Source organism: Dipteris shenzhenensis, chromosome 4, assembly GCF_047967505.1.
Source record: "Dipteris shenzhenensis isolate YYH24624 ecotype China chromosome 4, Dip_SZ_1.0, whole genome shotgun sequence".
Lineage (NCBI taxonomy): Eukaryota > Viridiplantae > Streptophyta > Polypodiopsida > Gleicheniales > Dipteridaceae > Dipteris > Dipteris shenzhenensis.
Window position 1 is genome coordinate 50,790,823 of NC_141599.1, and position 13,886 is coordinate 50,804,708.

Sequence of the window (13,886 nt, forward strand, 5' to 3'; positions counted from 1 at the left end):
GTCTCCCGCCTAGTCTCATGTCCTCATCCCCTTGTTCCCTTCATTATGGGGGAGGCAGCAGCGGGCAAAGAAGGGATTTTAAGAGGTCGGAGTTGAAATATTTAAAAAAAAAAAAAAAAGGTCGGAGCTGCAAGCGGGAGGCCAAAAAAAAAAAAGGGGTCGGAGTTGCAAGCGGGAGGTAGCGGGGGCGTGGTGAAGGGGTAGCAAAGGGGTCGTGAGGGAGCAGTGAGGGTGGCAGAGGGGGGCTGAGCGAGGGTGGCGGAGGGGTAGCGGGGGGTAGCGAGGGGATAGCGGGGGCTGAGCGAGGGGGTAGCGGGGGGTAGCAGGGGGTAGCGAGGGGGTAGCGGGGGTTGAGCGAGGGGGGTAGCGGGGGTTGAGCGAGGGGGGGAGCGAGGGGGTAGCAAGGGGGTAGCGGGATAGCGGAGGGGGTAGCGGGGGGTTGCTGGGTAGCAGAGGGGGTAGCGGAGGGGGTAGCGAGGGGATAGCGGGGTAGGGTCAGCAAGTGGAGGAGGGGGCACTGGGACTACATGTCACATGCATTCCAGGGATTTTTGAAGCAACATGGGATTAAACATCACTTGACATGCCCTTACACACCACAGTAGAATCCACTTTCTGAGAGGAAGAATCATACTCTCATGGAAATGACGAGATGCATGCTGAAATTCAAGAGAGTCTCAAAGGCTTTTTGGGAAGAAGCAGTTGTGACAGCCACTTATATTCAGAACAGATGCCCTACCAAAGCTTTGGTTAATGTGACTCCATTTGAGGCTTTGTATGGCTTTAAGCCAAAGGTTAGTCATTTTAGGGTTTTTGGCTCAGTGGCATATGCTTTGGTTCCAGATGCACATCGGACAAAGCTTGATGACAAGAGTGTCAAATGCATTTTCGTGGGGTATAGCACTGAAAGCAGGGGATTTAGGCTTTATAATCCCGCTACCAAGAAGGTAATAATCAGCAAAGATGTTCTCTTTACTGAGAATGAGTTCATGCAGCCCGCTAGTGTAGACTTGCCACCATACAATGACACCTCTTTGGGCATCATCCAGTTTGAGGATGATGAGATGGAGTCTCTTGATGTTTCCCCTTCTACTTCTCATAGTTAAGATGGCTTGCCATATGTTGAGGATGGCTCTCCCTCAAATGTTTCAGATTTGCAGCCAATTAATGAGAATAGACCGCCTCATGTTTGGAGGCATTATCAACATCGTGAGGCCACTAAAGATGTTGATGCAGCCCTGAGTGGTACAACAAAGAAATCTATTCCACGTTGGGCAAGGTTGACCATTCAAGATGCTAAGGATCAGCCTACTTTGGGGAAAACTAGGGCCAGCACTAAGAAAAAGGTCAATTTTGCTTTGATGACCTTAGTGATGGAAGCTGAAAATGAGCCTCAGAGCTTCAAGGATGCTCAGCATAATCCGGCATGGCAGAAAGCTATGGAAGCTGAGATTAAATCCATTGAGAAGAATGACACATGGGACTTGGTTGATGTGCCCATTGGGAAAAATGTGGTTGGCACGAAATGGATTTATAAGGTGAAATACCATTCAGATGGCACAGTTGAGAAATACAAAGCCTGTTTGGTTGCCAAGGGGTATGCACAAGAGGAGGGGATAGATTATGAGGAGACTTTTGCTCCAGTGGCCAAGATGACCACCATTCGTTCTATCATCTCTCTTGCTGCGTTTTATGGTTGGTCAGTGTACCAGATGGATGTTAAGACTACTTTCCTCAATGGAGATCTTAAAAAGGAGGTCTATGTACATCAGCCCCAAGGTTTTGAGGTGGAGGGACAAGAGCACAAGGTATGCAAGCTCAGGAAGGCTCTATATGGGCTGAAGCAAGCACCTCGTGTGTGGTATCAAAAGATACATCAATTTTTGCTGTTCCAGGGCTTCGTAAACACTCATATAGAGCCAAATCTGTATGTTCTGCAGCAAAAATCAGAATTGGTCATGTTGGTACTATATGTGGATGACATCATACTCATTGGCAGTAATTTGCAGCAAATTATAGCAGTGCAGTCCGCTTTATGTCACAACTTTGACATGACAGATTTGGGCCTATTGCATTATTGTCTTGGCATTGAGTTTTGGCAGACCCATGATGGGATCTCTATGTCACAGACAAAGTATTTGAAGGGGTTGTTGCAAAAATTTAAAATGGAAAACTGTAAGCGTGTGGCTACTCCATTGGAAAAGGGACTCAAGCTGAGTAAGCATGATGCTGCTGAAGTTTGATGGCACTTTGTATAGGCATTTGGTTGACAGTTTGATATATCTATGCTCCACACGGCCTGATATTGCCTATGCCACAGGGATTTTGAGCCAGTTCATGCACTGTCCCACGATCACACATTGGAATGCAGCAAAGAGGGTTCTCAGATATGTCCATGACACTCTCTCTTGGCTTGCATTATGCTGCAGATTGTGATCTAGAGCTGAGTGGTTTCACCGACTCAGATTGGTCAGGGGACATTGACGACAGATGGTCCACTACTGGCTATTGCTTCTCATTGGGTTCATCCTGTATCTCATGGCTCAGTAAGAAGCAAGAGCGGGCCTCACAATGTCAAGGGGGGTTGTGAAGTGATTCCCAATGACATTGTTTTCATGTACTCCCATAGGTTGCATATCCATCTGGATGAATTTGTGCAACCATGGTATTTTAGGTACTGTAGGGTACACCTGATATGTTTCCAGCGTACTTTCAGCCATATCTTTGAGGGGGGATTTGTAAGAGATTACAAAGATATGGTGTTGTTAAACACCTACGACAAATAGCTGGAGCAATACGTCTGCATTATAAAGGCTGTCCAGACGGAACAATCCCCAACAGAATACGCCATAGAAAGATCTGTTGTCGTAGAGGGACCTTGGAGTGCCAAATCTGTTTCAATCTTTTTGTCCACCATTTGACTGGATGATGCAAACACCAAATCTAATTAGCCATGTCTGACGCCTAGGGTGGAGATAGCAGAACTTTATATAAAGAGGAGACTGTTATATGAGACAGCTTCAAAGGACGAATGGACGAGTGTACTGGAAGAAGTGTCCAATCCTGAAGCCTGTCTTGAAGCTCTAAAGGTAGCATTGGCTGAAATGGTTGAAGAATCCGAGTAATTACGTGCCATACAGGACGATAATGCATTCCCAAACCATATTTTCCAGCGGTCAAAGGGAAGAATAAAAGAGTGCCATCATCATGAATGACATTTGCCACAGAGGAAATCCATTTTGAATTAAGAAAATACAAGCGTTTGGGCTCCTGTAAAGCCAATGGTAAGAAAAAGCCTATGACCAATGGATGCTCTCAGCTCTCAAAGAGTTACCTTGCAAGGAGTCCCGGCCATGCTAGGCCAGATTGGAAACGTATTTGCTTTCTCTCCCTCTCTCTCTCTCTCTCTCTCTCTCTCACACACACACACACACACACACACACACACTTTTTTTTTGTGAGAAGAAAAATTTTATTGCTGTAAAATAATTACATTCATAGTTACTTCAAAAGTGGAGTAACTACTACTACACTGAAAATCTCAATATAAGCTGTATATACATCATGATCAATCAAACGAGTTTGAAAGCAATCACATAACGATTGCTGCAGAGATTGTTTGAAAAAAAGAAAGGATGGAAAAGTAGGATCACCAAAAACTCAATGATTTCTGTCCATCCATAGAGTCCATAGTGCCCAGTAGCGCACCCAAACAAAAAATAAATCAAAACCCTGTCTAGCTAGATGAAAACCAAACAACCAGAAGAACCTGCCAAAAGTAACAGTAGGAAATCTAGCTCGAAGCCCCTGTCGGATGAGAGCGAGGAAATCACAAGTGTGTGGACAATGCCAGAAGATGTGAAGCATAGATTCAGCAGAATGTAGACATCTGTGGCAAGCAGTTGGAGCAATATGTCTATGCACGAGTAACTGCCCAGATGGAAAAATGCTAAGTAGGACTCGCCAAAGGAAAAGCTGTTGTCGAAGAGGGACTTTATAATGCCAAAGGAGATGCAGCCGCTTTCTCCACCACTTTAGTGGGTGATCCATATGCCAAACAGAATTTGCTCTGTCAGAAATCCAAGGCGGAAGTAATAACACTTTATACAGAGAAGGCATTGTGATATGTGAGAGCTTCAAAGGACGGGCTGAAGAGGAAGAAGAATGTAGAATCCAATCCTCAAGCCTATTCTAAAGTTCCAAACGAGGTACCAGGAAGAATGGTTGAAGCATTTCTGAAATTTGATGCCATAAAGGACGGTAATGAGCTCCCAAACCATATTTGCTAGCAGCCATACAAAAAGATAAAAGAGTGCCATCATCCTGAAGTACATCGGCCATAGAAGAAATGCCTTTGAAAGATAGAAAATAAGAACGCTTACATTCTTGTATAGCCAAAGGAGGGTGGAATACTTTGGACCAATAAATATTCTCAGCCCTCGAGGAATTTCCCGACAAAGAATCTCTGCCATTCCATTCCAAGTGGGATAAAATATGCTTCCAATCAAGAAGCAAACGAGAGACAAAAGGGAAGCCTTTGACCTTGCCTTGAATAGAGCCAAATAGGAAATCCCACTGTGTAGGCTGCAAATGCCCAAAAGCAGAAGTATCAATATGCAACAAAAGAGATCGGATCATGAAAGCCCAAGGCTGATCCCCTTGCATAAACTGCAACATCATTTTCCCCCTGTGAGCAAGTATATGCATTTGAATATTGAGTATGTTCAGACCCCCGTGCATCTTTGGAGAGCAGAGACAATGCATAGAGAGTAATCTGAGACTTTTCTTGCCATTTTTTGAACACCATAAAATCTCCACGATAGCAGACATAAAGGAAACCATATCTGCCTTAGTGAATATGATGAGAGGCAAATAGAATTGTATGTATGCTATCAAAATGGATTGCATTATTCGCAAACGAGCATGTAATGGCCAAGTTACAAGCTTCCAATATTCAAGTTTTGCCCTCAACTTTGTGAGCACCCAACAGGAGCGCACACACACACTTTTTTTTTTGTAATATCCAGTGCAGTATATTTATATGCTCATAAATTTACATGATGGGAGGTCTCCAAAATGGAGAGTATCCCAAAGATCAGAAACATAAAAAGAAAAGCTCTATGCAAGAAGCATCCATATCACCCTCATGGTAGGCATCATATAAGGATTGCCGCAATGAGGCTCGGAAAGATTCATATGACTTGTGAATCTGCCAACCCAAGTATGCCAAATTATGCTCACTCCAGGTTGTCCAAAGAGCCCAATATCGCACCCAAGAGAGAAATAGTGAGTATTGAGACAAAGACTTCATAAATCTGCCAAAGAGCCAGAAATGTTTCCCAAATCTGTGACTCGGGAAACGGATCCGAAGATAATCTGAAATTCTTCTGAGGATCCTAGTACACGGGCAGTGCCAAAGCAAATGAATAACAGTCTCTGAAGGAGCCTGACATCTTAAACATGTGGATGGTGCAATGCGACGTTTAGCAAGTGTGACCCCCACTGACAATGTACCTGTCATACATCTCCAAAGAAATAGTCTTTGTTTCAATCGCATTTTACACTTCCATAACATCCCGAGATTCTTCCGCCACCATGAGAGGGGCTTCCTTATATGCCACAGAGAATTAGCATATTGCTGAATCCATGGAGTAGGCTGAAGAAGCCTATAGGCTTTGATGGAGGTTAAGGCAGGAAGAGGAATAGGATGAGTGCATGTAGCAGAGGGTTGCAATTGCCAATCCGTAAGCCTGTCTGTGTCACCCACAGGAGGAACAGGTAGAAAAGGGTGTAATAAATCAGCAATTTTCTTCCATATAGGCCTATGATGCATTCCCAATGCATAGGAAGCAGTGGCCTGAGGAAAAGATAAGACATATCCCTGATCATCTACCACATCATGTATGTATCTAATTCCCGATTTCATGAGATTGTATGCCCGAACAGGTTTTTGTAAAGCGAGTGGAATGTCAAAGATGGCACTCCAATGAATACTTTCTTTCCTCATTGAGTTTGTCCCCGAGCAATTATCAGGAGCCCATTTGACCTTAGAAAGTACTTGTTTCCAGTCAAGTATCAGAGCAATAGAGAAAGGACAGCCAGGTATCTTCCCTACAAATCTGCCAATGACAACCTCCCAATGATCAGTAGTCCAATGACCATAAGCACAAGTCCTCATGTTGACACACATGGATGCTAGCATACAAGTCCATGGCTGTTGTTGGCGGAAAAAAGTTACGCGCACACACACAGAAACACACACACACACACACACACACACAAACACACATAGAGGCATGCCTAGGGACCAGAGGATATGAAGGCTATGCACACTAGCAGAGGTAGAGATAGAGGAGTACTTCCTATGCACTTGCCTTGCATACTGTGAGATTCAAGGACGATACCATTGTCTCTTTCAGAAGGGACACTTTTTTGGGCCTCTCCCCTCGCTGATCCCCTTTCATGACCAGGTTTGTGTTGGCCTCTACTTGATGGAGATGGGGGGGCATAGAGAGACCTTATTGCAGCAAGTTAAGTAGTAGCAGGAGGTGACCATGCACAACACATGTCACATATTTCTATGCTTTTGAGTTAGTCCTAGGACAGTGTGGAGTAGAGGAGGAGATAGCCGATATGAGGACAACATGGATCAGCGTGAAGAGACAGCACGGAGCGGCAGAGCTAGGGACACAGAGGCCACACATGACGCAGAGGTTGACCAAACAACGCACGATGGAGGTCCAGCCCATCCCAGCTCTACTTAGAGGGTACCTTCCAAGCCGAGGCGACAATCTTGACATGGCCCATTGGATACAGAAACCACGCCCCCTGCCACAGTGAAAGACGACCCGATAGACACATCTTTGGGACATCTTCGCAGCCCACAGGAGAGCCACAATGGCACCTTGTTATATCTTTTGAGTACTAGTTTTTGAGTAGTCGTTTTTGAGCACTAGTTTTTGAGTTTGAGGTTGGTAGAATAGCACTTAGAGTGCCCTTAGTGAGCCCTTTGCTTCAGCCCACAGTGGCTTGTATATGAGTTACTCTTGGATTGTACTTTTGTCTCATCGGCCCATGAGGCCTCTTACAGATGGTAATACATCTTGCATTCTTTCTTTCTTTCTCTTAGTATAGCATTGCGGCCCCCTCTATTTTGCTCACATATCATGATATCAACCAAGTTATCCGAGAGGATCACCTACTGCTCCACACATTTAGGACCTAGTTAGCACCCATTGCTTGCAGATTTTAGAAGAGGGCTTCATTGATCCACCTCCCTCATTCCTTGTGGATATTGATCGTGCAGTTCCATGTCTCGTCGCACTACCTATGCATTGAGAGCGGACGGGATGAGGGTGTACTTAGAGAGGGTTGCATCTTTACTTTATGTGATCTGCAAGAGTCGAGTCAGAGGAGCACTTCTTCAGATGCCCTGTGTACTATGAGATCCAAGGTCCATTGTCTTTTCAGGGATGGTTTTGGACGTGTCTTAATGAGATCAGAGATGCTTGGAGACTTTCATTCACGAGGCCATTTGACATAGAGAGCATCTGCTTTGGGACACATAGGTGAGATCAAGATATACAACCATACTCCACTCACAGCATGATCATTGAATTTTTTCAGCCAGATAGCACGGACCACCAGGCCTTAGGGAGACGGCGGAGCCGAAGTCTAGAGTGAGAGACACGGCCAAGTTGCCAACGGGTTGATGCACAAATCAGGCTTGCAAACCTTATCCTCCTTATTCACCAGACCTGAGGCATGGCCAACGGGGGTGATAATGGCACTTGTCCAATGCAGGGCCATAGCCAAGAGACCACAACACACCTCACATACTGACCATAGCTAGTGCTCTATCACAGGTTTTATGTCATAGTAGCCTCGTACACCACCGGACTTCCCCTTGAGCTTGACCCCTCTGCCAGCCTCTAGAGGATCATGGCAGTGATGTCACATCACAATGTCCATCTTCTCCGGGGGCTCAGACATTTCTATGTATTAATGTTTCTATGCTTATGTTGTATTTGTCTTGGGTGTGGATGCTTGCTTAGCGGCTCCACCAATTCAGCTCATTGTATGAGGTTCTTGCAGCCTCATAGACCCTTTGGTCTTTTGAAGACTTTTAGTAAACTTGTCTTTCTTTCTTTCTCCACTTCTCCCTTACCTTTCCCCTTTTTTTACCGATCCCTTCTTTTCCCCTTTTACTTTTGCACTCCCTTTCGCTTCATGACCTTGTCGATCAATTCTCTTTGCCTACTCATTCCAACTGCTTGACATGTGACTCTATTTTTCAGTAGACTTTATTTCAAGTGTACGACTTCTTGTTGCAAGTTGAGAAACTTGAGATATCTTCTTATACATTTGAGGAACTTGTATTTCTTCAGGATGTCTTTCCAAAGCGAACAGGTGAGGTAGTAGGTGTAGGATTTGCAGCCACCAAAGAATGCGATCTCAAATTGGAAATTGGACTGTCAAATTGCTTGCTTACTGATTTTGCGGAGCTAAAGTTGGCCATGCTGTTGATGATGCCTTCCCCTTTGGCCTCTACAGTGGCAACCTAACCCATAAGGCTTAACCCAGCTCAGAGTTTCTGTTAGTGGATAGGTGCCTCTGGTAAGAGTGGGTTGTACAATAGATTGTAGAGTAGCAAAATAAGACGGAGAGAGAGAGAGAGAGATTTACATTTGAAAACGAATGCAAGTAAGCTTATCTTGTGGAAAGAGAGAGAAAGAAAGAAAAGAAAGATGTATTAATGTCCTTGAAAGACCTCGCGGGTCTATGGGACAAAATACACAAACCAAAAAACTACAGCATCAGTTAGAGACTGAGAGTCTGTGGGGGAGTACAACAACTCAGCCCCAGATTATTATAATAGCATAACATAACTACATTAAGGTATTATGTAAGAGTGATCTAAATAACATCAGTTTAAGACTGAGAGTCTTTGGGTTTAGGTTTGAAATCTCTTATCAGTGCTTGCCCATCTCGGTAGACTGCCCATTTACCTTCATTCCTTGTTTCTTTCACTTTGATGAGTTCATTTGACCGTTGTTTGAGTTGGGTCATAGTGAGCTCTTCAGATATCCAAATCCTAGTACCTTTCAGCTTGTTGGTTTGTCTAAGGATCTTGACCCTTGAGCTTTTTTCTTTGAAATAAATCCGTGCCTGGTTACCCTTTTGAGTGATGAAGCTTATGTCATTCTCATCCCAATCGACTTGTGGTACTGCCTTCTTGAGTTGAATGATCTTGCTCGGCTAGCAGGCAGGGAGGCGGAGTGGCGGGGAGGCTGAGTGGTGGAGAGGCTGAGTGGGAGTGACGGGGAGGCTGAGCGACAAAGAGAGAGAGAGAGAAGAGAGAGAGAGAGGCTTTTGAAAATGAACATATGTAAGCTTATCTTATGCCATATTTCCAGAATTTGGTTTTTGATGCAGAGGCAAACTCTGTACTGCGTGCAGAGATGGCTAAGAAGAACCTATATGTGAAACGTGGTAGGAGCTCAATACCGCTTTAAAACATCATCAAATTGTTATACGGAAAATGAGCAGATTGTGTGGCAGAGGATATGTTTGAAGTATGTTTTGAATGGCTAGTTACACAATTCTGAGTATCATAGGTAAGGCTGCTTGTAAGTATGGATACATTTTTTGGACCCAAATAGGAAAGGATTTTGCTTTGATAATAATAAAAGTTATGATTATAACAAACATAGAAGTAAAAATAACAATTATGATAATAACTTAACAACAACGACAGTAACAACAACAACAACAACCACCACCGAACAGAACAAGACCAGTAGCATAAAAGCCTTCAAGATGCACACACTCAACCTATGTGGACTGCATCTTAAAGCCTGAGATCTTTGCAGAAAACTTAAGAATGTCAGTACCTGCATATACAGGCAGAGACATACACGTAGAGAGCAAGGATGAGAACCTTAGTTTGGTGGATCAGATGTTTCTGCAAAACCATGAAAAGGAGCTGCTAATTTTGTATACTTTGCATCTGCACACCCGAATTCTCTAGGAATTGTTTTTTGCTACCTTTTGAAATCCAAAAAATACTACAAAGAGTTCATAAAATAAAACAGTTGCCCATGTTAAAATAATATTTTTAGATTTTAACATGAAATAATTCTGAAAAAGTAATTTAAAATTGTCCGTGATTTACTAGCTGATTTTGGTCAAGAGATGAACTAGGCACCTCAGAGATGGGGCACGTGTCACAATTTGGTCCTTCTCTCAAGAAATAAAGTATAATCTTTATTAGAATTGACTTCGGTCAAAGAATGTTGACTTTGGTTAACTAAGAATAAGTTTTATTGTTTTACTTTTGCTTTGCATTGGTAAAAGAGAAGTGTTGGGACGCCACAAGGGACTAGGATTAGTCCAAGAACTAAGAATGCATCCAAGAACTAGGAATGCATGCATTTCGCTAACGTCTAATGGGTTAAAGTGGTCAAACTTGTTTGTGCAATGTGTAGGACCTAAGAGAGTGCAAAAAGGACCCAAGAGTGGCGAGAAAAGCACAAAAAGCAGGTTCCACGAGGCCTAAAAGCATGGACAAGGGGGCGTCTCTTTAAAAGGAGGGCCCATGAGATAAAAAAGGCACCAAAAGCACTAGATTTAAAAAGAAAGTCTAAAAAGCTTGGCTTTTATGTAAAAGTAGCTTTTAGAAAGCAGGCCCTAGCTTTTTGATAGGCCTAGTCTATAAAAGACAGGCCCCAGGCCTACTAGATCTTTCATAATCGTACTCAGCTTTATGCTCTCACAGGGCCACTTGTACAAAGTTATTTCTATTGCAATAAAGACCTTTGTGTGTGGTGGGCGGGGGGAGGAGCGCTTATTTCTGGCCCCTAGTGCTGTGTATTGTCTCTTTGCCCCCAGTCCCAGCTCTCCTTCTTCCTTGTGAATTGTTTATCTCAGCCTCCACATGCTTCCCAACACCTGTACGGAATTACTTGCTCCTCTTTCCCTCCGTCCTGCACGTGCAAGCTATGCTAGAGGCTGAATCGTTGCTGTACTATGGTCCAAGCCAGCTGCGAATCACTATCAGAAGGGCTGTGAGTATGTGAGAGCTGCTGTGTACCAGTTTCAGGCCATTATTTTTCAGTTTGCAGCCCTAGTCTGGCTCCCTGCATGAACTGTTGAGTTCTTATTCTACTCTTACAGTTGTTGTGGATTGATTTATGTCTCCAACTCTATTTTTAGTGAGTTTCAAAGTCTGAATCCTGGTTAAAGGTTGAGTTCTCAGTGTCATTAAGGTTTCAGTGGTATTAGAGCGCAGTTCTGCTACTTCTCCTGGTGGCAACAATCCAAAGAATCCCCGAAACGATTTGAAGAGATTCTCGTTTTTTGCAGGACAGCTGCGAATCTGAAGTGGCCTCATTATTATCGAGTTGGGACTACAATCCTCTATATGATTTTTAGTATTTTGGCCCATACCCCGGATTAGTGGTTGACCCATACAACCAAAAGCCACACCCACCCATAGTTCATCACGCATCTGGCCGGCTCTTGTCTTCACCCGTAAACATTCACCTCCTTGGAAGGAGTACAGGTTTTGATGTTGACTGCTTTAGGCCCAGTCAAAATTGATTTAGTGGGCTTGATTTCCCATCTTTCACATCATGGTTTCAGAACGAGGCACCTCAGCTACAAGAGGGTCCAGTAAGAGACTCCCTATTGCACCTGATGAAGATCTAGATGAAGAATTCATAAAGGGAAGAATCGAGGAGTTCCAGTCCCTAAGAAAGATACCTCGATTTCAGCACTTGTTTGAGGAGATGATCAGCATGTTCCACCTTCCCACAGAGAAGGAATTGATCATATATCTCCCTTGATTTCTAAAGAATCTCTGAGGCAGTATCGTGCCTCAAGAAAGTGTTCCCGAAGTTCTCCTTCAGTTCACAGGTATGCAGATTCAAAGGAAGGAATCCAAAGCCTCATGGAAGACGAAGCGGAAAGCACCGATGGAGATCTCCCAGCTTCTTCCAGTTTCTCATCATCATGATCTTCTTCTTCCTCTTCATCCTGAGAGCGTTCATCTCATGGGCGCAAAAGGAGGAAGATTAGATCAAGACGAAAGGATTTCAAAGGAAGCAAGTCCGTCAAATTTACTACTTTTGATGGAAAGTATGGGCAAGTGAGAAAGCTCTGGACTTGATCCGACAGTTTGACATAGCTTTCCAGACAAGAAACTATCATGAGAAGTCAAAATTGAGGATTGTAAGCCTCCATCTTACAAGTAATGCCAGAGCATGGTGGGGAGCTCTTCTAGTGGCAGATGAAGCACCCAAGAAGTGGAAGAGTTTCAAGAAGCAAGGAGCATAAAATTTTATCCAAAGGAAGAGGTGAGACAATTCCAGTTGTATCTAATGCTCTATTGCTAAGTTAATAAAATCAGTAGTTTCTGCTTAGTTTGTTTTTGGACGAGGGAGAGAGGGCGAACCCCAAGTGGAAGCGAATTTTGTCGAGAAAGAAAAGTTTCAGTTACTTGATTCTTTTACAGATTGTTTTCTAGATTCTCTTTCCAGAGAGATTCCTCTTGAGAGGCGAGAAGATCATGTCATAGAGCTCCTTCTAGGAAGTGAGCCTTCGAATCGGCCACCTTATCGCTTGAGTGCAGCATAGATCGAAGAAATCATGACACAAGTATATGATTTACTTTTAAAAGGATTCATCAGACCCAGTTCCTCACCCTTCTGTTCACCTGTGCTCCTAGTTCAAAAGAACAATGGCTCCTATCGTATGTGTGTGGTGTTAGGAAGTAGAGTCAATTTGAGTGACTTCTAGTGTGTTTTATTGAGTCCAAGAGTGAGTTCTAGACTATTTTATAACTAGGAGTGCCACGTGTCATATTGGGAGTTATCCCATACACATTTGGTACTAGAGTGTGTGTGTGCCTATCCTACAAAGGCATTGTACTTTCACTTGTCAAATCAATCAAGCCTCAAGTCTCTTTGGTTATGTAAGTACTTTCCTTTGGTTGTTAATTTCTTTCTAAGCATTTCATTTCCTTTGCTTTGCATTTCCATTTCATTATGTTTGCTATCTAGCCTAGCCTAGCATGTCTCCTATCTAGTTCCATCATGTGGTATCAGAGCCCTTTTCTACCTTTCCCTTCTCCATATGCAATCTAGACGATGAGGGAAGCCCGCAAATGGAACCCATCCTTTCCTCCATCATTGAGCTCCCTTCCATTCCCTCCTTTCTTCCCATCTCTTTCTTCTTGGGGAGCTTTCTTTTTTCCTTTACCTTAGCCTCTCCATGGAGCTGTTGGAGCTGCTGCAAATTCGCCTACTGCTGATCTACATCGACACGTGGCTGCAGCTCACGACTAATTTTGCTGCTCACGTTGCCCTCGCCAGTAGCTTCAAAATTCTCGTCAGCTGCTACCTTTGATTCCGCCTTAGTTCCAGCTGTTGATGCCCTTGCTATTCATGCTTCAATCTGCCCGTAATCTGCTGCCTATGCCTCAGATCTTCTGGGCCTTTTCCGCTCTAGCATGTTGCCATGCTCTAACTGCTTGCTATTCTGCTCCACTTGACGTCACATTCTTTCCACCTTGGAGCTGTCGCCTGCTGCACACCACAATGACTTCTCTCACTTCCACCTCATTGCTCGTGGAAAAGTTCAAAGGGGAGGGATTTCCTACTTGGCAAACGAGGATGCAACTTCTTCTTATGCGTGAAGGAGTCTGGGATGTTGAGGAAGACTATGAGGCCACGCTTGATCAGCCACAAGGCAAGATATGGAAGCAACAAAATGCTAAGGCCATTGCTATCATTGGTCTATGCTGACTCACTTGTTCATCATGTGGACTTCAAGAAAACTACTAAGGAGATTTGGGAGCACTTGGAGAGCCTTTTCGGTAACAAAAT

At 43.8% G+C, this 13,886-nt stretch overlaps 1 protein-coding gene across 3 annotated transcripts in view; it reads left to right on the forward strand.

The window, feature by feature from the left end:
* The window catches only part of LOC147903000 (uncharacterized), a 61,124-nt gene that overhangs the window by 37,335 nt on the left and 9,903 nt on the right, over nucleotides 1–13,886 (forward strand). For all 3 annotated transcript variants that reach the window (XM_087374036.1, XM_087374039.1, XM_087374038.1), the window contains one exon: nucleotides 9,417–9,492. In XM_087374036.1, coding sequence (XP_087230162.1) covers nucleotides 9,417–9,492 — 76 coding nt within the window. The remainder of the gene's footprint in view (nucleotides 1–9,416; nucleotides 9,493–13,886) is intronic.